Raw genomic sequence first — 26763 nt, 5'->3', positions numbered from 1 at the left:
TCCAAAAGAGGTCTGGGCAATAGTGGGAAGGAGAATGGAGACGAGAAGCTTGTTCTTATCCAAGGAATAAGACTCCTCCTACTATTGAAAAGATGTCTCAGTAGAACAGTAGTCAGCAGCATTGGTTTCTCTTAGTGAACCCTTTGCAAATATTTCACATGGATTTTCTCCTGACACGCCTGTGCAAATTTCCTTCCTCTTTCTGAGCTTTCTTATCCCTCTGCCCCTTGCTGTCTGATCTCTGCTAATCAAGGGTGAGGTTCAGCTGGTGAAAACATGTTATAACGGGTGGAATTTACTCTTTGACCCTTTTCTTTTCTTCCCTAGCTGCTGCGATATAAAATTTCCATTGTTGCAAAGCCAGAAACCATTTTCTTCATCAATGAAACCCACCCTGTGCTTATGGTAAAAACATGCCAAATTACCCAGGTGGAAAATGGCTACTTTGGCAGCCCTTTTGTGAAGCTAATTAAGCCACAGACCGACTCTTCATTGCTCGGATCTCCCATGCCACATTGGGCTTTCATTGACTTTCCATCTTTCTTACCCTTTTGTGAAGAGAGTAGCTCTTAAAAATATAAAGCAAAACATAAAAGTGACTGAGTATTGTGGGTGGGCTTCACCAATCCTAATGTCTTTTTTTGATGTGTTCAGATACTTACCTTTGATTTCTACAGAAGGCATATTGAAAGATATTGATTTGTTATAGTATATGGCAGAAAGTTGAATACTCTAATCTATGAAATGTCTTTGCATTTGGGAAATATTTATCCACCTCCCCCCAGAAACCTCCCACTCCCAATCTGTCTCCCTGAAATTCCCACTATTGACAACATTTCTTCAGGTTAAGTCACTGTTTTGAGAAGGAGACATGTTAAAATACAAATTGACTATCTAGTGAGGGGTAACAAATTAACCTACCATTACATTATTGAGCTGGGTATTGGTTAGAAAAGTTGGAAGCTGGAGGAATGGGAAACAGAGCAGGTAATTTCAGAAGGCAAGAACATAAAATTTCTAGCACAAGGGATGGAACCTTATTTGGCAGGCCAACTCTGGAGTTCTAGAATTACTCCTGCCTTCATGGCAAGTAATAACTCATATTTGGATAACATATGAAATTTTATAATATACATTCCTCACAACCAACTTGTGTGGTTAGTGGAGTATTATGAATCCCATTTAATAGATGAGAAGCATATTCTCATGTGAAGTTACTTACTCCTGGTCATCTGATTAATGAGAGTAGCAGAGCAGAATTCTAATCCATATCTTCCTGAGTCCTGTCCCATCTCTGATATGACACACTGTCTTCCCCTAAACCACTTTGAATTTAAGCCCACAAATTCAGAAGGAACTTGGTGACTCTAACTCCTATGTTATTATCTAGTCTCTTTCACTACCTAGATGCAAACTCTTTTCTCCTGGGAGTCATCTGAAATACCTGTGCTACAAAAATAGAATTAGTGCCCTTTAACTGTAGGATTGCTTAACCAGAATATATATGCAGATTTGGATAAATACCATCTCAATATTTATCAAAATGATCATGAAAAAGTAATGTAAATTACTAAAATGACATAAAACTCTGATTGTTAGAATAAGAGATCCTAACTTATGTGCCATTTACCTGCAATGTCTAGAACCAGGAAGAATTTCTTTTAGTCATTCTAACTGAAGATAGCCTACAAAAATGATATCTTCTCTCTACTAAAATAAATGAGGTCAATGTGAAAATGAATTTGAGAAGATTTTGATTTACTTTTAATTATACTTGTATCTGAGTAGAAAGACTCATTATTACTGTAAATACCTATTCAGATCATTGGTCATCATTAGTATAGTATTATATATATATATATATATATATATATATAAAATATGGAGTATCAAATTTATATAGATACAAATCTAATCACTTCCCTTAAGGAAATTTCTAAAAGAGTTATTTGGACTGCTAGCTGATTTAGTAGATTGAGTGCCAGGCCTGGAGTCAGGAAGACTCATCTTTCTGAGTTCAAATCCCTTATATATTTGCTAGCTGTGTGACCTTGGGCAAGTCACTTAACCTTGTTTATCTTAGTTTCCTCATCTGTAAAATGAGCTGAAGAAGGAAATGGCAAACCACTCCAAATCTCTGCCAAGAAAACTCCAAAGGAGGTTACAAAGAGTCAGACATGATTGAAGAACAGCAACAAAGGTAGATGTTTTCCGAAGTCATTAGTATTTGTTGAATATAATCATACTAATTTTGGCATTATGAGAGCAAACTTCAGAGAAACATATCCCACTACCTCAGAATTTACATTCTAAGAAACCCAAATGTAATAAAGCACATTTATATAATTAGATTTAAGAAGTGCTTTCTTTATAAATCGCTGTCAGGTAAAGAGTCTATGTGTTTTTATTCTTAGTTATCCTCCCTAGTTCCATCTGTATGCAGATGTGTGCTGTAACCATTTTTAACCAGGATAATTAAATTTTTAGTGTGAGCATTCAGAAATCAGCAATCTGTACAAATCAGGACTGGATTTATTTTTGTCGTTGTTGTTAATGATTGTTAAGACTTAAAGAAATGTTAATGATACAGAATAAACTTTTTAAAAATTTTTTAAAGTCTGTTTATTAAACATTTATCAGCACACTTGGCTTGAGCTCAGCAGGAATGTAAGGCTCAGGGAATGAAATCATCACCAGACTGAAGGCATGATGACTGTAGGTAAATTAAACTAATTATAACAATAATAATCATAATTAATATGTATATGGCTCTGTAAAGCAAAATACTTTAATATCTATTACTTTTTAAGCTCACAATATTACTGTAATATTTCCTCTTATATATATTGCAATCCCTTTAAAAAACCTTTTTTATGTGATTTTGGAAAGTTGTTGTAACTAAAAATTCAACACTCTTAAGTCCCTCTGAATTTAGTTATGTTGATCTTCATATGGAGGCAGCTAGATGACTCAATGGATAGATCACTAGGACTAGCATTAGGAAAATCTGAGTTCAAATCCAGTTTCAGCATCTTTGCCAAGAAAACCCTAAATAGGATCACAAAGAGTTGGACGTGACTGAACAACAACAATGATCCTCATGTAACAGATACAGGCCTAAACTTGAAGTCTTTTAACCTTGTAGGACCTCTCTAGGTTTATACTTCTTGGACTACCCTTTGATAACAAAGGATTAATGTGGCATTAAAATTGGATTCTAGCAGAGGATTCTTTTGACTTGCCAACAACTCTTTTTGCAACACACTTCCACACACACATATAAACAAGATAGATAAAGTTTTAGTTATAATGAGATGAAGAGGAAAAAAGGAAGAGGATAAAGAAATAAGCTGGAAACAATGATTCCATCTCTTCCCTCTCAACTTTTGAACTTTTTTTCTGATCCAAGAAGGCATAAGGAATTGGATGATGACGAAAATGAAAGAGCAGTTCTTAGAAAATGAGGGGTTTCCCCCAAAATCATTGCTTCTACATGTCAAGGAATATTTATGCTTAGAATGTGCTAGAGAGTAGGAATAGTATTGGATTTGAATTTATGACTACAATCAAACTCTAGCTCTGGCATTTATCAACAAATGGCTATACTAATTTGAACCTTGGTTTCTTCATCTGTAAAGTGCAAATGACAAGAATACTTGCAATACCTATAGCACAGGGGTGGTTTAAAGTGCTTTTTAAACAAGTGCTTTATCAAAAAGATTTGATGTTGTAATAATAATGAGACTAGCCTCTTAATAGTTCCTAGAAATAATTTTTAAAACTAAATTATTTTAGTTATCTGAAGACATGCATCCTGTGTGACATGAAACCAGCCTAGGTAGATCTTCTTGGTATGATAATGCAGTGTTTGTAGGCCAAGATCTGATAGAAATTTCATGGCCTGATGAGCCTAGTGCTGTCAAGGTTTATCTGGTTGCCTCTAGAACATTTCTTCTGCTGATATCTATGGAACACACATAATATGGTGTGGGAGGAGGGGGAAGAGAGGGAGGTAAGGTCGAGACGCTCTATCATAGTTCTTAGGCAAACATTTCTCTTTTTTTTCCTATTATATTCTCCATTAGTCATGGTAACTTGCAATAAATAAGTGTAAAATTCTGGAAATGTGCAGTAATGGGAAACTTTGCTCCCTATTTTTATTTGTACATTTTGTTTGTCTCTCATTTGCTTTGGAAGCCTGGTAGTGTCTTTACTGGTCAGTGATTCAGTGCTCCAGTTGATTCTTCCCTTTACTTTTGCTGTGTCAGGATAGACTGTTGTTTGTCTTCCTTGGTGAGGTTTTTAGTCTTGCTGTCCTGAAATTCTTCCTTACCTCAAGGAAGAAGTTTTAGTCTGAGGAAGGCAATCCTTTTTATTACTCCCTAGAAGATGTTCCAAAATCCCCTCTGTTCTCTTTAAGCTTCTACACATTTTCCTTTCCACACCCTTTCAGTTGAAAACCTCTCTTCAAAATTTACTGAAAAAATTTGAGGTTTTTCACTTTGATCTCTCTTTTAGTCTCTTTTCCTCATTTCCAAACCCCTTGACATCATTTCCCATAATCCATTCCTTTTTTTAAGTTCTTGAGAGTGAGTTGTTCCTTCTTTGGGGTAAGCCCAATATTTTTACATGTATTCTTTGATCCTTTTCTATTGTATATTGCCCACTTATTCATCCTTCATCTCCCCTATCTACTAGTTCCTTCCTTCAATTGTCCAAGAGTCTATCCATAAAAAAACAAACTGAACCAAACCAGACAAAAAAATTCTTCACTAGGACTGGCTATCCCCCCTCAAGCAATTGTCCTATATTGATCCCCCCTTTCTCAGACAAACTCTTAAAAAAGACTATCTGCATGGATTGCCTTCTCTTCTTTTACTTTTTCTCAATTCTTAGAATTTTGCCTTCTGTCCTCATCACTCAAATGAAACTGCTTTCTCCAAATTTACTAAGATTCTCTTTATTGCTAAATCAGATCATCTTTTCTGTCTTCATCTTTTTTGAACTCTCAGCTTCATGTGACACTATTGGTCACCTCCTTTCTGGGATCTTTTTCCCAGATTTTTATGACAGTACTGTTTTCTGTTTTTTCTCCTATCTATCCAAACACTTCTTAGCCTCATTATCTATATCATCCTCACTAATCATGGGTGGTTTTCTGTTCTAGGTCCAGATTTCTTCTCTCTATATATTTTCTTAGAGAATTCAATATCTGCCAAGGGTTTAATTATCATCTTTATGTACGTGACTTATACATTTACATAGCTAGTCCCCTTCTATTTGAACTCTAGTCCCACATCACTGCCTTGTCTATTGGACATTTCAAACTAGATAATCTATTGACATGTCCAAAACAAAATATTCTCTTTTTCTTCAAATTCATCTTTCTGCCAAACTTCTCTATTTTTATCAAGCACATCATTGATCTAATAATCTCCTAAATTTGTATACTTGGGATTATTCTCTGTTTCTCTCTTTCCTTCATCCAACATGTCAAGTAATCTTGCCATGTTCCCCTCCACAATTTTTCTTGTATTCAGTCCTTTCTCTCTGCTCATACAACAACCCCTTTAGGGTCAGTCCTTTGTGACCTCTTCCCTGGGCTATTGCAATGTCCTCCTAATTTATCTTCCTGGCTCAAATTCTCCCAGTCCAATCCATCCTCCCACAGCTGCCAAAGTGATTTTCCTTAAGCTAAAGCCTGACTATGTCATTCTTTTACTCATTAAACTCCAAAGATGAAAGTATCTGGTGCAGAGGCATGGTTTTGAAATCCAGAAAGTCAGATCTGAGAGGGAAATGAAAGCAAGCCAGTCTGGACCTCTTCACAAAAGCACATTCTAGGAACAACTCACCAATAGGAGAAAAATGTGGGCCTTGTCAGGGAATAATTCTATGTGAGCAGGCTACAGGGATAATAGGCTACCCCAGCATGAGGAAAATCCTCCAGGTCCTGAGGAAAATCCCAGGATGAGACAGCAGTAAAGTCATAGTTTTGAATTCCAAAAAATGAGGACAAGGTTGGATGGGGGGAAAGCACTAAATCTGTAATTCCTGTGAAATTCTATCCCAGTATAAGATCAGACCTCTGTGGAGTTTTGATGTATTCTTCAATTTTTCTTTTGAGCATTATTTGTTCACCTTTATTATCTAAAGGACCTTTTTTATTTTTACTTTTTTCCTCAGTTCTACTCTATAAGCCATTATCATCTAATACTTATTAAACATTCTCTGGGATTAGTACTTCTCTGCTATTAATAAAACTATGCAGTGAATAAACAATAATTAAAAACAGGTCAGAGAAAGAGGAACAAGAGGCAACAATATTGGGAAAACTTCTCTCATCAATAATCAACAATGTAGTGTCTAAAGAAAAAAAAAACCAGAGAGAATGGAAGATGGAAATGAATCCAATAGCAGGAGAATTTCCCCCTATATATTTCATTCAGTAAGGTAAAGGAGAAAACAAGGCAAAAGAGAATACAAAATGACAGGGATCAGACCTATTCTCTAGGGATTTCACTGATATCGGGAACTCCTGGGTCTCTGAAACTTATTGTCTTAAAGTTCCTGCTGCCTTTTACCATTTATCTTTTGCATGTTTGTTTGTCCAAAAGAGAGGCCCTTTCCTGAGATCATATTTCAAAGTGTAGTGAGAAATCCCCCTTTGACTATTATTCTTGAAATATTCTTTTACTTATATTCTGACTTGGGCTATTGCAGGAGTTCTGTATTACATACTCTGCAATATGACTCTCCTCTTGAATCTCTCTCTTCCTAAGTAGAGACTTACTTAATACCACTGATTACTTGTAGGAAAGATAAAATTTCTCTTCTTAATCCAATCCCACATTATACAAATCATCAGAAGTTCTCCCCTGCCCCAACACACTAATTCAGATAGTATGTGTAAAGTTGGAGACTCCACTGTGCTCACATTCTCTGGGATATTCAAATCTTTATGCCAAACTTATTACAGTCAGTGGAAGAACAATTCCACAACATCTACTAAGGGTGAGTTAATAATGTTGTATAGTGGAAAGAATATTGGGCTTGGAGTCAAGAGATTTAGAAGACCTTGATTTGCCACTATGTAACTTTGGGCAAGTTATTTCACTTCAGTAGATCAGTTTCTTCATTTGTAAATTGATTCAATGATCTCAGAGGTCCAGATCTATTATTATCTCAGGTGCAAACTGTTATACACAGATCTCTCTCTTCATTCAGAGAATATGAACTTAAAGGAGGAGAGCAAGTACAAGGAAGAAGTCTAGAAAGCTTCTGCCAGACATACTATATGAAAGTCCATTTTTTAAGAGCCCAACAATTCAGTCTCTCCTTTATGTAATCATTAACATAGAAGAAATGGAGACATAAGAATAAGAAATTCATTTGTCCTCTGGGGAACAGATAATAACCACGCCTGAAGAACAAAATCAAACTATATTTAATTGATGGGTAGGAATGGACTTGAGAACATTGTGCCAGAAATCCCCCATGATATTAATGAATCTAACTCTTAAATTACAAGAATAATTAGATTAATTGGTCATAATCACAATTCAGATCTACCTTCAGAGACAAGACCACTATGCAAAGCATGAATCCACTATACAAAGCAAGAATCTTGATCAGCAGAATACATTCTGAAGTAGAAAACTAAGGCATCCACATTTCCAAAATTAGTATCTTATCACAGTTGAAAAAAGTCAAGGATAAAGTGAAATAGAGAAATAATTTATGAGAGATACAGACAGAAAGCAGAGACAGACAAAAAGACAGTCAGACAGACTGAGAGAGATAGAGAGAGAGAAGAAGAAGAAGAAAAAGAAGAGAAAGAGAAGGATAAGAAGGAAGGAGGAGAGGAAGAGGAGGAAGAAGAGGAAAAAGCCAAAAAAAGCAAACATCAGAATGGAGCTTCTAAAGATGCAGGGGAAACAGAAAAGTACTTCTGCTTTAAAACATAAAGAGGCTTCACATCTGGGAGAGTTTGCCTGGAGTTTGATGTGTATGTACACTGTATATTCAAACACATACTTATTTCAGGAAAGACTTCCCTAAGACTTTTCTGTCTTTACAGACTGTCAGTGTTCATTTGTATTCATCTCATTTCCAGTGCACTCCAAAATGTGGTCCAGGATTCAAGCACCGGATTGTTCTATGCAAGAGCAGTGACCTTTCTAAAACGTTTCCAGCTGCCCATTGCCCAGAGGAAAGCAGACCTCCTGTCCGCATCCGCTGCAGCTTGGGCCGCTGCCCTCCTCCTCGCTGGGTGACTGGAGACTGGGGCCAGGTAAGGCAGTCAGACCGTAGAGCAGCATGTGCTGGCTTTTCTTGGCTGCTGTTGCAGCACCTTGGGAAAATGAAGTCTGGGACTCTAGATCTGGTGGGTAGAAGAGCTCAAGAGAAGAGTAATAAGATTTCAGAACTTCTGCATAGTTTGGTGATACATTGCTTCTTCCTCCCTCCTTCCTACACATACATTTTTACCCTTTGTCTTTCATGTTGTATATACATTCACACATATGAATGTACATACATTTACATACATACCCAGAAATCCATCTATATTTAAATGAGGATAATCTTGTTAGAGAAATAACTGGAAAAACATTTTAATTCTATTCCCCACCCCCAAAATCAACCTTTTTTGTGATTGAGAAAAATCATTTTACCTCTTTATCCCTTAATTTTACAATTTATTAAATTGGGATGAATCTTCTTCCTTAAAGAAAACAGGTTCTGGAACTATCTCACACTTCTTTTAAGGTCCATAGTGCATAACACATGGTAGACACACAATCTTCCATCCAGCAAATGTTTTATTCAAATCCTTGTTGAATGGAGGCCAATATGAGAAACTATATGTCTTTTCCTACCTACTCTTAAAAGAGAATCTGTCCTCAAGGTCTTTTCAGTTCCATTCTACACACACATAAATGTACACTTTGTATAATAAATGATCATATAACAAATTGTAGGTGATATACCAAGATATATTTCAATGTACAGGCTATTTGGTGGTCCAGAATTAGCAATAATACTAATCCAATTCAATCCAAACATTGTCTCTAAAGTATATAAAAACTTTGATCGTTTTTGAGGACACAAAGTAAAAAGCAAAAAAATTGTCCTTGTCCTAGAGGAACTTATACTCCATCAGAATATTGTTGAAATAACTATCTAAGAAAAGTTTTTACTAAGAGAGTACTTTTCTGCTAATATTGTCAGTTTTCTTCTGCTGCAATGTAAATGTCTATTGATGATTTGTTGCTTCATGCTCAATGGATTCAGTAGGCTTGTCAATTTGGAATTACTTTTTTATAACAGAGTTGAGCAAAAAAAGGTACAGATTGCAAAGCAGTTCAAAAAAAATCAGGAAGTCCTCCCTCTGTGTGATCTGAGCAAGTCACTTAATGTCTCATATCCCCAGAGGCAACACTTAAGACAAGTTACAGAGAAGGTGTTACTCTGTATTCTTGGAGGAACTGTAATCATTGGGAATCCCTAGACCAATGAAATCACTAGTTCTATTTTTTAAAAAGTCAATCAATAAAGTCTTGGTTAAATTATATATACAACAACCTGCCCTATTTTTCGCTTACTCCTCCTTGCCTCCATATCCATGCCACAAATCAAAAATAGTCATGATAATTACATTCTAAAAAATCTTTTAGTGGATTTTATGATGACTTTATTTGTCATTCTTTCCTGGAAACTTGAAAATGAAATATTTCTTTATGTATCTTGTCATTTTTCACTTGACAAATATTGAATTTTCCTTTTGGTTTGGTGAAGATGAATCCAAAATAGTTTCATCATACTTCCTTTATGGCACACCAGTACCACAGACACTATCAGCAGAAATGGGGGCTACATTTAGCTTTCTTGCTGAGTCAACCAGTTTGGCTTCCATATACTGAGGGCCACTCTATGCAATCACTTTCAAAATTTTACTTAAAACTTTTCAAAATTCCTTTTAGGCAAGGAATTGGAGAATTGATATTTAACAAGTTACAAATAGCTGTCCACTTTCTTCCCCGAGAATCAAGAATTTTTTTTTAATCCTAAAAGAAGTAATAGTCCTAATCCCTAAAGAGGGTGTCATTAGGAAGCACTAGGCCGATCAATCGATGTAAAAATTTACTTGATCCTTTGAGGTATCTCTAAATTCCAAGTAAAATCGGTCATCAACTTCATGATTGGGCAAAATAATGGGAAAAAGAGACATTTCACTGGCCAGTATCAAATTTACCCTCTAGTGCTCTGTGGATCAGATGGATCAGATCGAGGAAGAACTTGGACTTTTTTTATTGGTCCAAAGCCTAAACAGAGCATTTGTTTTCCCTGGGCAAATTTTGAAAAGCATATTGTTACCCTTGTATTGTCTACTGTGGAGGTATTGAGCCTACCTTGTAAGATGTGTGACTTGACATCACAAAATTTGTATGTGCCTTGGAGAATTAACTTGTAAAAAGTAATATTTTTAAATGTTCCTAATTATTACCTTTTCCTTGTGTAACTTCTTAGGTGATTGCCTTCTCCTAGTCTTTATTTTGATCAAGATCCCCAAATAGTAACTGGGCCAAGATTTCCTTCTGGTTCTCTCATCATTATAGTTAATGAGAAGACAGTGGGCATTCATTTGCCCAGAAACCCAGTCTGAAGGTTGACCTACACTTTTTTGCAATTTTCCAGGTAGATAGAGAAGAACAATGACCTTCTGTCCATGAAAACAACCTGGAAACACTAATCTGTCATCCTGGCACTTTTTCTGCCCCCTTTTATGTACTTAGTGCTTTATTTTAACTTGAGAAGAGTCCCAAGAAGCTCTGTATGTGGTCTTTTAGGTACTATATCACCTCTATTTTCCAGCATAAAAATAGGAAATGAAAGTCTACATGCACTAACATTGTAGACTGGTATGTTTCTCTCCAGGGAATTTCAAAGGTATTGGGAGTATTGTTTCTATGCATAATGTTTTAGAAAATAACAAAACAAACTGTGCACCTCAAGCAAAACTGGAGATTTGGAAAAGATGCCCTTGTTTTTGAAAATTGTGCTCCCTTTGTGTAACTGTCTACTGAAGACTTTGAGACTTCTCTGGAAGATATGCAATTTGATTTATCATAAAAGTAAATAGGTGTCACAGAATTTTAGTTTCCAATAGAACTTTAATGCCAGAATTTCCTGGTATTAAAATTTTTTTAATAAGAAATATATATAAGTATATGTATTTATAAGCATAAATTCATCTTGAACATCTCAGAAACCAGCAAAATCAGTGTATTCTTTCTGCTTCCATGGGACATAGTGTTCTGCTCAGTGTGGACTTGGACAGCAAATGAGGACCGTTCAGTGCCTCTCCTACACGGGGCAAGCATCCAGTGATTGTCCAGAAACAGTCCGGCCTCCATCGATGCAGCAGTGTGAGAGCAAATGTGACAGTACTCCCATTTCCAATACTGAAGGTGAGTTGCAGATGGAATAAAACACAGACAGATATAAGGCCCTCTGGGAGATACTTTCCCTTCTTCATCCCCTTTCACCATCAGGGTGATATTAACACCCTAGTTAACAATATGGCAGCTGAGAACCATGACCTAAGAATCCTCTCAGAGACAACAGGAAATAGTGGGAAAAGCACAGATTTAGAGACCTTGGAGACCAGTGATTGTTGTGATGGTAATTAGCTTTGTGATGTGACTTTCAGGCATTTCATTTAATTTCTCTGGGCCTTGGTTTCCTTCTCTGTTTATTTAATTTTTTTTCTTATTACTGGAGGCTTTGAGTCAGTGACTTCTGTTGTCTCATCTAGTGCTAACAATTTGTGAGTCTGCTGTCATCCTTTTTCAGCCTAAGTCTGAGGCTCACATGATGCATTTTCTCTTTAATCCTGTTGTGCTGCTTTGCTGATAACTAAAGTCTAGGAATGACCTTTGATTATCCATTCTTTAAAAAGAGACATTTCTGTTTACTTTTCGGCACAGCAATGGATTAACTCCATCTTGAAGATTAGGTTTCATGCTTGGTAAAAGTATAATGAAAACACATGTTTGAGGCTACTTGTGTTTTAAATACTCTTTTTTTCATTTTTCAAAGAGTGAAACTCATCATTGAGCTGTTTTTAAAGGGGTCTTGGGGATTCAGAAGCTTTCTCTTCCTGATATTTATTCAGATCACTCCTTAGTAATTCCAAACACTAATAGAAGGGGAATATTATGATCCCAGGGGGAAAATATGAATACAGAAAGTTCTTATGATTCTTGATGACAAAAGCTTCTCTTTTAAGTATGCTATATTCATTCACTCAGTATTTATTAAATACCTACTGTGTGCATTCACCTACTGTGCTGAGCCTTGAAGGGGCTGCAGAGATAAAGTAAGGTTGGATTGTCTTTTGTGGTTTGCTTCAGTCAAATCTGACATATCTGACAAGAAAGGGGTTATGTTTTAGAAAGGCATTGACAAAGTTGAAAGGATCCAAAGATGTTGATAGGTTTTGGGATCTTGCTGTATAAGACTTGGTTGAAGGAAAGGATGTTTCATTCTGAAAAGAGATGTTTGAATACATGATAGCCATCCTCAGGTATTGGATGTATTGCTGCATGAAAGATGGATTAGACTCATTCTGTATAGCATTAGAACTAGAAGAATGAACAGACAACAGTGTTTGGAGTTGAGGTGTAAGAAAACTTTAAAAAAAAAAAAAAAGCATGTACTGTCCAGAATTGAAATGGACCACAGGGGAGATGTAGTGGGTTCCTCTTCAGAGAGGTGAAGTAGACAGAGAATGGGGCCAGGTGTGTCTCTGAGCAACTTAATCTAGTCTGCCTCAGCTACCTCAGCTGTAAAATAGAGATAATAATAGAACCTGTCTTACAGAATTATTGTGAAGATAACCTGTGATTATACTTGTAAAGTGCTTAGCACAGTGCCTAGAATATAGGCACTTTTAGTGTTTATACCCTCCTCTCCCCTGGAAGTATTCAGAACTACTATAGAGGGGAGTCTTGGCTTGATATGGGTTGTACTTGATGATCTTAGGATCCTTCCAGATCTGAGATTCCATAATTATGTGGACATCAGCAAGTGTATTCATATACAGTGACTAATGCCAAAGTTTTGCTCAAGACCATTGATTCTTATTAAAAAACATAAATTAGAAAAGGACCTTAATGTGGAAGTGAATAATATATTCAGTCAGAGATTTTAAGTAGAAACCTTCCTTGATTTAAATTTGTCTCCTCTATAGGGTTCTAAAATATATATAAATTCATTGTTTTTAATCTTTCACAATTTTATCTTTGCCTTTGAGAAGCAAATGGATTTGTTTCTATCTATGGGCTTCAACATAGATTCTTTTGTGTGTGTGATTATGATTTAAGGACCTTTTATGGAAATAGAACCCTAGGAGACTAAATCATTTTGCCCTTAGTCTCTAGCCTGAGGCCTAATTATAGAATAGGTACTTAATAAGTACTTGTCAAATTTAATTAAAAATACAATCCAGATTGGATAAGAACCACCACAGCAAAAAAATCTTTATATTTAAATTCACTTTGCACTCCACGCCTTCCTTTTTAGTTTGTGTATTAAGGGGCAGGCCTGAAATCTGGCTCTCTCCTGTACTCAGAAGGCTCTGAAGTCAGTCTGCCAAGTTCAGGACACAAAGCAAGCAGTTTTCAGACAAACAATGTTATTTTTCTTCCAAACAGAAGATCTCCTTTTGATAATATGACAATGGACAACTTTATCAGTTTCAAGTTACCAACAATAATCCCAGCAGCTATTCCCAAGGGTTTAGGGGACTGTTTTTCCTATAAGAACGGAGAATAAAAGGATAGAAAATGGCAAAAAATATATGGCTATCTCTGTCAATTAAGTTATGATGAAGTCTTGCTTTTAATACTAGGTTGTTTTTTTTTGTTGTTGTTGTTGTTTTTTTTAGTTTTTGACTTGCAAATGAAAGTTATTTAATGAGTAAAAGAGTAGAAAAAGACAGAGATTCACATAATGCCTAAAACATATTATCTCTACCCATGGGCAAATTGCTTAATTTCTTGCTACCCCCCAACAACTCTCTTTAATAATACTATAAGATATGGATTAGTTGATAATCTATCCTTCAGGAATTTCCAAACTGGGAGTTCATTGTTCTGATGAAATCACAAGTCCAGACTAAAAATAAATAAAAATAAAGTAACTACTTCAAGGCTTGGCTGGAAGAGAATTCCAGCAGAGAAAATTCTAATCACTGGTTGGAGAGAGAGGTCCATGACATGACCCATAGTATATCCTAACGTACAGGTTATCTTGATTTCTTTTAGACTTTCATTTCTGCTTACTTCTCCATAAGCTTTTTTCTGGTAGATGATGATTATATAGGAAAACACCAACAGTCCTTATGAAGTTGATCCCATAAAATACTATGTCCTGGGGAAAATGTAAAGTGTAAACACTTAAAAAGAAAAATAAATCTCTCTTACAATTGTAGATTCTTGAATAGTTAGAAAAGATCTCTCTTGGTCATTGATCCTACCTGACCCAATTGTTTGTTTTCCATGATAATCTAGAAATAAATGGTCAGGTCATTACATTTTCTCTTCTGGTAGAGAATTCAGAAAATAATTAATCTCCAAAAAGCATGACTAATCTTAAGAGTTTCTTTTTATGAAGTTTTTCTTATTGTAAGTATAAAGAGTAGATTATTCACTTCTTTGCATATTTTATATCAAATGCAGATAATATAGTGATTTTGCTATCGATTGGTTTGTGTTCTGTTTCTCTTCCCAAGGAGTATATGTTTCAGTTTCTTAAATACCAAGAATCATTCATTCACTCATTCATTTAGAAAAAAAATATGCTGACAATCTTCTGTCTATAAAATATTATCAGTCTGGGTAGAACATAAAGATTAATAGGATATACATTTTTATCTTCGCAGAGATAATAATTTAGTAGGTTGGATAAAACATGTATTCAAATAACTTTAATACAAGATAGAATATTAAAATGCCATGAGAGAGAAGCAAAGCAAATATTACAGTGGTCAGAGAAGGGAGGGATCAGTTTTCTACTGAAGGATCATAGAAGACTTTGAAAAGCCTGTGGTATCCAATTTAGTTCTTGTAGATAAGATAGGATTTCATTAAGTAGAGATCAGTGAAGAAGGTGGTATAAGAGTAATACAGAAGAAAACAAGGCATTGTTGAATAGAATCTAGGGGGGAGCATTCCAAATAATAAGGATGAGGAAAAGCAAATACAGAAGGGATAACAAAAAGCAGCTCACATCTCCATAGCACTTCAACAAGAACACTTTATGTTCTTTATATTATTTCATTTGGTTCTCACCTCAATTCAAAAAACTCTATGGTTTTATAATCTTCATTTTTGTAATGGTTCAGTCATTTTTCAATCATGTCCAATTCTTTGTGACCTCATTTGGGGTTTTCTTGGCAAAGATAATGTAGTGGTTTGCTATTTCTTCTCCAGCTCATTTTACCGATGAGGAAACTGAGACAAACAATATTAAGTGACTTGTCCAGGGTCTCATAGCTAGTAAGTGTGTGACACTGGATTTGAACTCAAGAAGAGGGGGAAATTTATAACAGGAGAAATTGAAGTATAGTGATTTGTCACTAGGCCACCATAGACTTAAAAAGAGGAAAGAGTAACAAGAGGTGGTGGAGGAACAGTGATCCTGAAGTGGAAGGAACATTCTTCTTTGTTCCATAGATGAAAGAAGTGTTCTCTAATGGTGTTACTTTCAAGGTAGAAAAGATGCCTGTAGAGAGAGGGAGATTTCAGAGCTTTAAACTCTGGGATTATGGAAAAAGTAGAGGATGTAGAGATACTTGTTTGGAATAGAGTGTAAATTATGTTGCATTTTTGTGTGACCATTAAAGCAGATATGGAAAGGGACAGTTTTTAAATTCAATTTGGGGTAGTATCTTGAGCTCTAAAATATCTTTATTTAAGAGTTCCTTACTTCTTTTCTCTATTTTATTATGGGCACAATATAGCATGGTAATGAAGGTAAGTGAGGAATCTTGAACATTTTCATAGCTACTAAACTTCTAAGAGATTGTCAGTAAGTCAGATCATAGACACCTTTAGGTAAGTGTGTAAGGACTCAAAAGGGCAAATGAAAATAATGGAATCTGAAGCAAGACAGGAGAGAGGGTGGTGGGAAAGGAGAAAAGAGGGAGGAGGGAGGAAAAATAATGAGAGGGAATTGAAGTGGGGAAAAGAACAGGGAGAGAATGAGAAAGAAAAAGGAAAAATCCAAGGAATAGTAGGGAAAAGAAAGGGAGATATGACTTGTCCTGTTAAACATCTGCTTTAGCTGTTTGCTTCTGAAAAGCCTTCAGCTAGTTAAAGCACCGTAGGCTAGTCTTTGACAAACTGCCATTGACGAGGGTAACATAACATGAACCACTGAAAGAGAATTACAGGCAGCATGTATCATAGCATTTGAACTATTATTCAGAATCATTTTTGGTAAGTGCATATGGCAGCTGGAATCTGACTATTCAACGGCATCTGAAACTCTATCCAAAATGACATTTTTCCCACCTTTTATGCAGTCTTGGATTTCTTTATAGTTTATATGGTATGTCTTTTGTGTCTCTCAGTACCATTCTGTCATTCAGTATTTATTGCAGTTGTATTAACAATTCATGGTATCCCTTTTGATGGCCACAGATTTCAGGAAAGGAGTAACTAATATATGTGAATTTACTGGACCAGACTTATTAGCAGTAGTTTTTGTGAGTGTCAATATTTCTAGAGTATCAGTGACTCTGCTAAAGTTCTTTTCTGAAATCCTGTAGCCTACTTCAGAAATTCTTACATCTGTTTTTAAATGGCATACAATTCATTTCTGTAGTACTCTACTCCACATCAGAATCCTTAACCTAACAAAAATGCTACTGAAGTGGAGGTTTGAAGTTGTTGCCTTAAGTTTTAAAAGGAATGAAGATGGGCCATAAAGATAATTTGATTTCTTTTTTGAAAAAAATTGTCAGCAGTATTTTATTTTTTTCAAATACATGTAAAAATAAATTTCACCATTCCTTTTTATAAAACTTTGTATTCTGAATTTTTCTCCCTCTTTTTTTTTATTTTCTCCCTCCCCAAGATAGCAAGCAATTTGATTTAGGTTAAATATATGCAAATCTTTTAAACATATTTTGACAACATGATAAATTATGTTGTATAAGAAAAATCAGATCAAAAGGGAAAAAAATATAAGAAAGAAAAAACCCAAGCAAACAAATAACAACAACAAAAAAGTGAAAATACTACGCTTTTATCCACATTCAATCTCCATGGTTTTCTCTCTTGATGAGAATGCCATTTTGCATCCCAAGTCTATTGGAATTACCTTGAATCACTGCATTGTTAGAAAACCAAAATCCATCATAATCTTGTTATTGTGAACAATGTTCTCTTAGTTCTGCTCACTTTGCTCAGCATCAGTTCATGTAGGTTTTTCCAGTTTTTTTCTGAAATTAGTCTGCTCATCATTTCTTTTAGAACAATAATATTCCATTATATTAATATGCCATAACTTATTTAGCCCTTCCTAAATTGATGGGCAGGTCCTCAATTTCCATTTCCTTGCCACTACAAAAGGATTGCTACAAACATTTTTGCTCATGTGGGTCCTTTTCCCTATTTTAAAGATCAGTTCATTTCAAAGAAGTAAATGATACGTAGTTTTCTTGTTGGGTCCTTTAAAGAATCTTTTTCTGTCTTAGCTATTTGGGTTCACTTCTTCTCACTTACCTCTTTTGGAGAAAATCTCAAACTTAGATTGTGAATCTTACTACTTTGTTGTTGAATATAGAGGAATGGGAGAATAATACTGGATAAAAGCAAGCAGAGAAAATATGGAGGTAGGAAAGACAAAGAGGCATGATATACTCTTCTTCCAAAATTAAAAAAAAAACTCAACTGGACTGTTCTTACAGCAATTGAAAAAAAATGTCAGCTTATTATTTTATATTCTTTCACTCACAACATATAAAAGGCCAATGACTCAACAATTTGTTGATAACAAACAAAATTAGAAAACATCACATTGCACTCTTAAAGATCTTTTAATGTTTTTCTCCTTTCCTCAGCCCCATATCAACTATATTCTCTGCTGTTGTCAGCTTCATCATGCCATTATGCAGAGAAAATTGTGTATAGCAAGTTCAGAGCCTACTGGTTCTGCAGCAGACATGCATTAGCAACTAACTGTATGGCATTCTTTTTAATTGAAAATCCCCAAATTTAAGATTTGCAGCTAGTTAATTAGATATACAGAATCTTATATACTCTTTAATGACAGTTATCTCCCCCATTCTCCCTTACAGTAAGGTTTTCATAGGCAAATCCTAAAATGGAGATGGTAGGCATGGCCCAAAAAGTGCTTGTTGCAAGTGATGAAATTAAGCTAGACCCTCACTCTTTTCTTCTTCTTCTTCTTCTTCTTCTTCTTCTTCTTCTTCTTCTTCTTTTTCTTCTCAAGCCATTTCACTACAGATCTGAAGGGAGAAACAAGTTGGACAAGTATTTGTAGATTGAATGAAATATGTTCAAGCTACTTAGTATCTGTTTCATTTGTAGTCCCTGGGTTGAATCATGACTTCAAAGTTTTTAAAAGCCCAAAGTAGATCTCTTGGTTTACAAATTCAGCCTGAGATGTAAACTGGATGTGTCTAGGGAAAAGGAGAGGGAAGGAAATATTGATATAATCCTGAGATGTATTTCCCTGTGTTTCTTATGAGGGAAATCATCTTTTATGTTGTTTCTCCCTTATCCTCCTTATTATTGGAAAAATAATGGCATTTTACCCCAGGAATAACTTCAGACTCCAATAAGAGCTCCAGTCTCCCTCCATCAGTTAAATTAAATAAGTAGTGACATAAATTCTGCTTTCCTTAATTCTCCATGGCCAAAAAGCTATCTCTATTCCCTTTATTTTAGGCTTTTACACTGGTTTAATGGACAGAGTATTGAAGTTGGGGCCAGAAAGATCTGCATTCCAGTGATTTTTCAGACATATAGCTGTGGTCCTGAGCAAGTCATTTTATTTTTTTCAGCTTCAGTTTCCTTAGATGTAAAATAAAGATAATAATAGTTTCTACCTCCCAGGATCTGATACAAAAAGAGTATCAGAAGAATTAACACTGCAAACCTGAAAGCACTATATATAAAGCTTCTTTTTTAGAGGCAGATAGGTGGCATAGTGGGCAAGAGTGTTGGACTAAGTTCAAATCCTGCTTCAGACATTAACTAATTAGTTTGATTCTGGGCAAATCACTTAGCCTTTCTCAGCTTTAGTTTCTTCCTCTATAAAATAGGGATAATAGCACTTATCTCATAGGGTTGTAATGATAATCAAAGGAGATAATAACTTTAAAGTACTTTGCAAACTTTAAAGCCTCTATATAAATGCTATCAGTGTTGTATTATGGTTGTCCTTTCCTAGAGGATGTGAGAGGAACCCCTACATTATCACTTCTATTTTCCAGCTTTCATGCTTGAGCTCAGCGATAATAGCATCTAACATTTTTATGTAGCACCTACTGTGTGTCAGGCACTGTTCTAAGCACTTTACAGTTATTATTTCATTTGATCCTTACAAAAATTCTAGATGCTATTTTTATCCTCTTTTTATAGATGAGAAAACTGAGGCAAACAGTGTTAATTGGTATGGCTCAGTAGAGCAGTGTCCAACTAAAAGAAGGTCTGCTTGGGGCAGAAGAAAGAGGAGAAGTGTATAAAAGGATGTTGAAAGTAATTCTGATGCCCAACAAACAGCTTGCTTCACTATGTCCTTTTCCCATAATCCTCACACATCAAGATTTGGACTTCTTATAACTGTTGGGAATAATCTGCCCTGTTCTTCCTTTCCCTCATGCAAATTTGACATGACAGGAGGACTTCAGTAAGAGCAAAGGGAGGCACTTCTTACTTCAACTAGGAGAATGAAAGAAGGAAAAGAAATTCATTAAGAGCTAATTATTGTGCTTGATTGTGCTTGAAAGAATGTAGAGATAGTATACATTGCTCATGAAAAAGAGAATCTGGCTTCTTAACCTTCCCGATTCACATTTTCAACCTAAAACAGGATAGCCTATGAAAATTGGTTAAGGATATCTGATACATAATAACCTCAAATTTCAAATATGGAGGTGATTGCATTACTAAAATCTTTTCAGCAACATTCCTTTAAATAGGCTATCCCTAGTACAGTTAGCTGTTTATAGGCTTTTCATAGTAACTTATATTTGAGATTTATGAAAAAATGTATTCAAAACAACTGAGAGAAAGAAATTGCAAGTGTTCCTGTTTTTCAAATGAGCAAATTGAGGTTCAGATTGTCTATAGTCAGTACCAGGATTAGAACACAGTTCTCCTGACCCTTACCCCAAGCACTTCTCTTACTTAACTAGCTTTCTGCAGAGAAACTTCATTTTTAAGTCAGAAATTGTTGCCAATTGGAAAACCATTGTAAATTAGGATGAAACAAACGAAATTATAAAGTAAGTCCACAGAAGAATTTGAGTTATTTTTCATATCACTCTTCTTGTCGGAAGCCCGCTTGTATTGACATAAGGGCCAGAGTTGGGAAAGACTGATGAGGCCTTATTTCAAAGGGCTTTAAAGATAAGATACTCTATTGAAGTCATCAGCTTTATTATAAATGCCTGTTAGATTCTTCAGGATAATACTGCTTGTAGACTGCTTAAGTAAATCCCAAAACCGAAGGAGTCACCGCTTTTAAAATCCCCCTTGCTTTAAAGCAAATCTATTGCTGTGATTACATCACAGTATAATTGCATTCAAAGCAATTATGACATGGCCAGAAAAATCATTAGCAAGCCAGGTCCAAGTTTAAGTTCACTTTTTTCTTAAACTTAAATTTAATTTATAGAATTTGAAAAGAAAATGTTGGGTTTTTTCCCTGTTCCAGCTTATAAAGAAGCAAGATGAAAATGACTAATTCATTATGCTTTTCATCCAGATCACTTTTTGTTTTGTTTTGTTTAAGAAAGATTCTTTTCCCTGTCCCCAGTTCAGGGTAGCAGGCCCCATGTAAGTTTGGAAATGACTCTAACTTTTCTGTGAGTCCTCACCTGCCATGGTGGTGACTTAAAGAGCTGGAACCATAAACAGACAGAAAATTCCCACATCTGCATGTTCAGGTGCCTACAGTGCTATTGAATCCTTTTGTAGAACTGGATATTGCAGAGGTTAAAAGGCCAGTCATGGTTGGCTTTGTTTGCTGAATAGATTTCCTTCCACACAAAGATGTATTAAACTAGCTTCTCCCAGTCAAGCAAAAATGTGAATTAAGCAAAATTGGTCTTTAGTGCTCCTGGCTTCCCCTCTCTAGCCCCCTTGCTAGCCAGGTTCTGAAAATCCTCAAGCTACCCAGGGGCTCCAGCATAAAGCTTCTCAACTAGCCTGCTACCTCTATTCTCTGATTTCTTCCCTAATGACCTTTTTCTCCATCAAAGTACCTGTTGGATTCCTCAGGGTTTTAAGATCATAGTAACATAGATTAGGACTATAGAATTTAAAGAATTAGTTGTCTAGTCCAACCCTCTCCTTTTACAGAAAAGTGAAATGACTTTTTCATTATCACACAGATGATAAGTGGCAGAACCAGATTGCAAATACAAGCTGTCTCCCAATCTAGTGTACTTTGTTCTCTATTTCTTAAGTAATTAATCTGAAAAATAAATCCCTGCTAAAGAGATGTGTATGCTATTGATTAATAGTTAATAATAATAGCTAGCATGCATGGACCTCTTTAAGGTTTGCAAAGCAATTTACACATGTTAATTCATTTGATTCTTACAACGACCCTAAGAGATTTGTGCTATTATTATCTTTACAGATGAAGAAACTAAGTCACATATTTGCTAAATGACTTTCCCAGAGTTACACAGTCAGTAAGTGTCCAAGTAGAATTCAAAGTTAGGTGTTTTTGACCATACTTTCTATCTACTGTGCTAATTATGTACAATACAAATCACCACAGAATATATATTAATGTGCTAAACATCCAGATGTGCTTATTAGAAGCACTATATTAAAACTCAAATAGCAACTCTTAGGATCGTGACTTTCTCAGAGACACTTTACAGAAGGTGAGATATATACCTTGTGGTATCTCTCAAACAAAGCACATCAAGTACCACCCTTATTTCTGTCAGCCCAGCACTATCGTAACTACTCCCTCTTATCAGTTAGGTTAGAAACTACTTAATAAGCAATGTAACAATGCTGTCTCCAGCTGATCTCTTTTTTTGAGGATCTCTGTGAATTGTTTGTCTGGAGGTTTAGTGCTTTGTGTGAGCACCACTGCTGGCTGAACTGTTGGAAGGAGATTTTTTTTTTTTCTTTTTTATCCCCTCCATCATAAGCCTGGGGAATGGGGCCCCTTTACTCTATTCACAGGAGCCTGAGTTAGGGGAAAGAATTGGGTTGTATCTGTTTATGTTTTGCTAATCCTGACATTATATGTAAGGACCCTGGCTTTGTAACACTCACTTTAATCAGATGCCAAAGTCTGGCAGTCTTTAAATATTTACCTCTCTAACCACTGCCATTTATCTAAAACCAGATAAGTAATCCATTCATCTAATAACCAAGTAAGTGATCCTTAGAATAACTTAAGTGCCACAGGAAAATAGTTGGTGTATGTTTACTCTTTAAATAGATGAGTCTAGTATTTTCACAAGTTTCTCAGCCAACCTAGCAAAACTGGCAAGTGATAATGGCCATCACTGGGGTATTTTTTTGATTGACTATAGATTCATTAGCATTTTATAGGGTGAAAGAGACTATTCCTTCATTTCCTAACCAAGCAAATTTTTAGCACCAACATGGCAAAATGCAGGTGTCCAAATGGTTAGCTTATATTTTTCATTTCCTTTTTTAAATTTTGAAAAAATGTCAAAAATTAAAACCCAATTCAACCAACAACACTTCCCACTCCCATCCTACCCCATCAAATCCCCGAAATTTTTTTGAAAGAGTTGTATCCCAACAAATCAGGTAATCTCTGAGTCTCATTGTCCTAATTTATAAAAAGTGGATGGTGATTAATACTGTCTTATTAAATTTAAAATGTTATACAAGTGCAGGTTATTGTTAGTCATCTACAAACCACACTGAAGAGGTTGGAGGGTATGTTGGAATGGCAGGATGAAATTAAAGATAGAAGAGAAGTCTGACTCCTTTCTGAGAGGGGGATTAGGTCAAATTTTTCTTGACTTGTTAACATGGTGTTGCTTGGACACATTCACTCCTGCTGTTTGCAATGCTGATTCATGCAATATACAAGGACTTATTAAGTCCTCCTCCACTCAAGGAAGGCACTGAGCTAGACATGGTAGGAAATGAAAAACTATTTTTCTGTTAAAATATTTGAGACCTTTTTTAAAGTTTCTTTTATGTGAACACTATAATTATGGGGGAAAGAAGAAAAATGGTCCCAGGATTATGAAATTGAAGGTAATTCTAATGTAGATCTTGCCACTAAGTGCTGAAATCTGATCTCATAGATCCTATTTTTTTTTCTCTCATGGCAAAACTTAAAGAATCCTCACTTCCTCTATAATTGTATAGTCTTTGCTGAGCTTCCCAAGATAGGAAGATCCGAGGGAAAGCCCCTCTTGAAATTATTACTGATATTATAGTGCCATAGTCCCCTTGTCACCCCAATTCAAGGATATGCCTTTCAAAAAAGCCTTGTTAAAAGGATATTTTTTTTTCTTTTCTTTTCTTGAAATTAGAAATTATAGTCAGTCTTCACCTCTGAGTAAATCAATTACTTTCTTCAGGGGATATAGTGATGATGGGTTTCACTGTAACATCTGCAGGTGATTTTGTCACCCTGAGATTAGATTGTGAGTCCTTGATCAAAAGTTATCAAGGAGGTCAGTTAATTGGCGGCTCATTCTTTTCCATCTCAAGCAGATATGAACTAAAAGTTTAGAGTGAGAGAAGAAATTTCCAGTGATCCTTCTAATCTGTCCTTTTGTTTATCAGTAAGTTCCTGTGTGTTGTGCTGCTGAATCTCATCAAGACAGAGTTTCCAGGCAGTATCAACACCCATACAAGGGAAAGATCCTCTGGTTGTGGTGACAGTAGAGAGCCTTTCATCCTTTACACAGATTTGTTGTTATTTTAGCGAGAGCCATCAGATTCAGAAACAAATTAAATAATTCCCTTTAAAATGTTTGGGATTTCAATATATCCACCTGAAAAATGAAGATGGAAAGCTTTCAGAAAGTTAATTGCTGTAGTTAGCAAGTATTTTTAAATCTACAAATGAAAGGGATCTGAAATGTTGGGAAGAATGACACTATTAACAAAGGTTAGGTCTCTGGGAGACTTAGTCCTCATCCCTATTCCTTCCCAGCTTTCCCCTGAGTAATGAATGCCTGCCTTATCTTGAGTTTTCTCCCTTTCTCCTTTTTGTTCCTTCCTCCAAACTCTCCCTAGTCAACTTCAAGGAGGGATATAATGATTTGGAAAGGAAAAGATCACTTCTTGATCAGTAGACTTTGGCTATGGCAACCTTAATCCAGAGAGGAAAAACACATAGGGGAAAAAAGGAGGCAAGACATTTCTCCACGTTTCCATAACCGAGAGGCTGCTGCCATGTGAAGCCAACCTCTCTGCTTTACCAACTTTTCATTCACCCAATTAATTCCACTATCTCCAGGTTTCAGTGATTGGTTCTTTTGAGATATGTGTACTATGGTACACAGCAGGGTAACTCCTATTTGATTTTGGATAACCTTGCTAAATAAAAGAATCCTTGAGAAAGAAGTAATAAAAGTGCTGTAAGAAAAATGACTCATGCTTCCAAGCTGTCTAAAGTGATAACTTATCACAACAAATGGTAATTCTTTTAAGACACAGTGGGCATACACCATCCTTATAAAAATCTGGGAGAGAAGTCTTGCAAACTTTTTTTTTTGGAATTGTGTTAAAATACATCAAAAGCATTTATCCATTAGACTGTCCCAGACAGGGTTGGCTTAAAGCAAAACAAAAACCCAGATCCCCAAGATGTAGCAGCTCTGATGGATGAAACATGAAGGGCCCCTCCCTGACCTGTGTGTAGGTTATCTAAATGCCTATTTATGGATTTGCTTCTGTACCTCTAATCATTTCCCATTTTCTGCCCCCATTCATTAGAGTGCAAAGATGTGAACAAAGTGGCCTATTGCCCACTGGTGTTGAAGTTTAAGTTCTGCAGTCGCGCATACTTCCGACAGATGTGTTGTAAGACATGCCAAGGACACTGACCACAGAGAGCAAGAGAAAGAGAACGCCTTGTTATTTCAACGTGGAGATGTGTCCATCAAAGAGAGCCACCCAGAGGAAGGGGATTGACGTCCTTGCAAATGCATTACCCTGTGGAAAACGTAACCACTGGTCAGCCCCAGCTGACAGGATTTCAATATTATTTTAACTTCTGTGAAGTGGGATTTATTGATCCAAAGTGCTGGACACAGTATAAGGAGGGAATGCCAAATTGGAGAGATCCAAGCAACACAGACAGCATCAATCACTTACCGTGGAACTGTTGTGTTCTTTCGAGTAATAGTCCGTTTACCTCCTTGGACCATTAAGATAATTTTTATTATGGACTTAGCAATGACACTGAATCCATTTGTATTTAAAACTGTTTAAAATGTAGCTGTTATGACATGGTCTACCATGGAAGTAAAGAAGATTCAGAAATCTAAAGTCATAGCTTAAAAATATTTACTGTATTATCTCACTACAACAGCACCACAGTTTAAATTATAAAACCAGGCTTTAAAATGTTATTTAAGGAGCAATTATAAATCAGAAGTAAAGAATATTTGTATTATTTTTCTTCATTCCACCTCATTTCCTTAGGAGTAATATCCCTTTTCTGAACACTGCTGTGAGCCATTTATAAAATGCTATTAAACAAAGTGACAATGAGGAACAGAGTGGGCAGTGCATCAGGCGCTGCAGCTGGGCATGAAATACAAGTCTATACATTCATTGCTAAAGGTATGTAGCCATCTTGCCACTGGACAAGCGAAGCTGAGATTTCTATTAATATTTTAAGGGAAAAGCATTTCAATTCCATAGAAAAGCCAGACTCAAGGTGCAATGGAGTGAGCTGCCAGGCCCTGGGTTGTCCCTGTATGGGCAGGATATCTGGGTTCCTATTTTGATCTCTCCAGTTGCCATTGTTTACATCATTAGAATGGCTCATTGCATCATTAGCCTCCAGTTGAACTTAAAATGTGCAAAAGATTGCCTGGCTTTATTATAATAAGACCTTTCTGCAAATTATATTGATAGTTCAGTGGGATCCAGATGCCCCTTTCTTTGATATGGTAGAAGGGCATTTATTTATAGGAAAGTAAGAGAATATGTGTGTGTGTGCATGGGTGCACACATACTTGTGTGTGCATGCTTTGGGGTGTGTATGAATAGAGCAATGTGTACTTGAAGGTAACATGCCATTTCTGTGAGCATCAGAGAGGATTGTAACCAAAGAAGAAAAGATGCATGAGGACTATTGGTTACTGTAACCTCATTTCATTACTCCCTGGAACATGGGTTTTCATTTGCTTATGGCTACTCTGAATTGTGATTAAATGTGAAACCCAGTTCCTTGGACAAATCCAATTCTAAAATCCAGTGGATCTAAAAATACAAAGGCCAGCTCTTTTTCTTTTTTATTCCTTGT

At 35.9% G+C, this 26763-nt stretch overlaps 1 protein-coding gene across 1 annotated transcript in view; it reads left to right on the top strand.

Annotated features, from left to right (window-relative positions):
* ADAMTS6 (ADAM metallopeptidase with thrombospondin type 1 motif 6) overlaps window positions 1–25891 on the top strand; it is a 322872-nt gene extending 296981 nt beyond the window's left edge. Inside the window, exons 23-25 of the mRNA XM_031965568.1 lie at window positions 8117–8293; window positions 11315–11471; window positions 25224–25891. Of these exons, the coding sequence (XP_031821428.1) occupies window positions 8117–8293; window positions 11315–11471; window positions 25224–25333 (444 nt within the window). The 3' untranslated portion in view covers window positions 25334–25891. The remainder of the gene's footprint in view (window positions 1–8116; window positions 8294–11314; window positions 11472–25223) is intronic.
* The last annotated feature ends 872 nt before the right edge of the window (window positions 25892–26763 follow it).

The sequence above is a fragment of the Sarcophilus harrisii genome, chromosome 1 (assembly GCF_902635505.1).
Source record: "Sarcophilus harrisii chromosome 1, mSarHar1.11, whole genome shotgun sequence".
In the NCBI taxonomy this organism is placed as follows: Eukaryota; Metazoa; Chordata; class Mammalia; order Dasyuromorphia; family Dasyuridae; genus Sarcophilus; species Sarcophilus harrisii.
The sequence above is the reverse complement of the archived record's forward strand: the minus strand, read 5'-3'. Positions and strand labels throughout refer to the sequence as shown.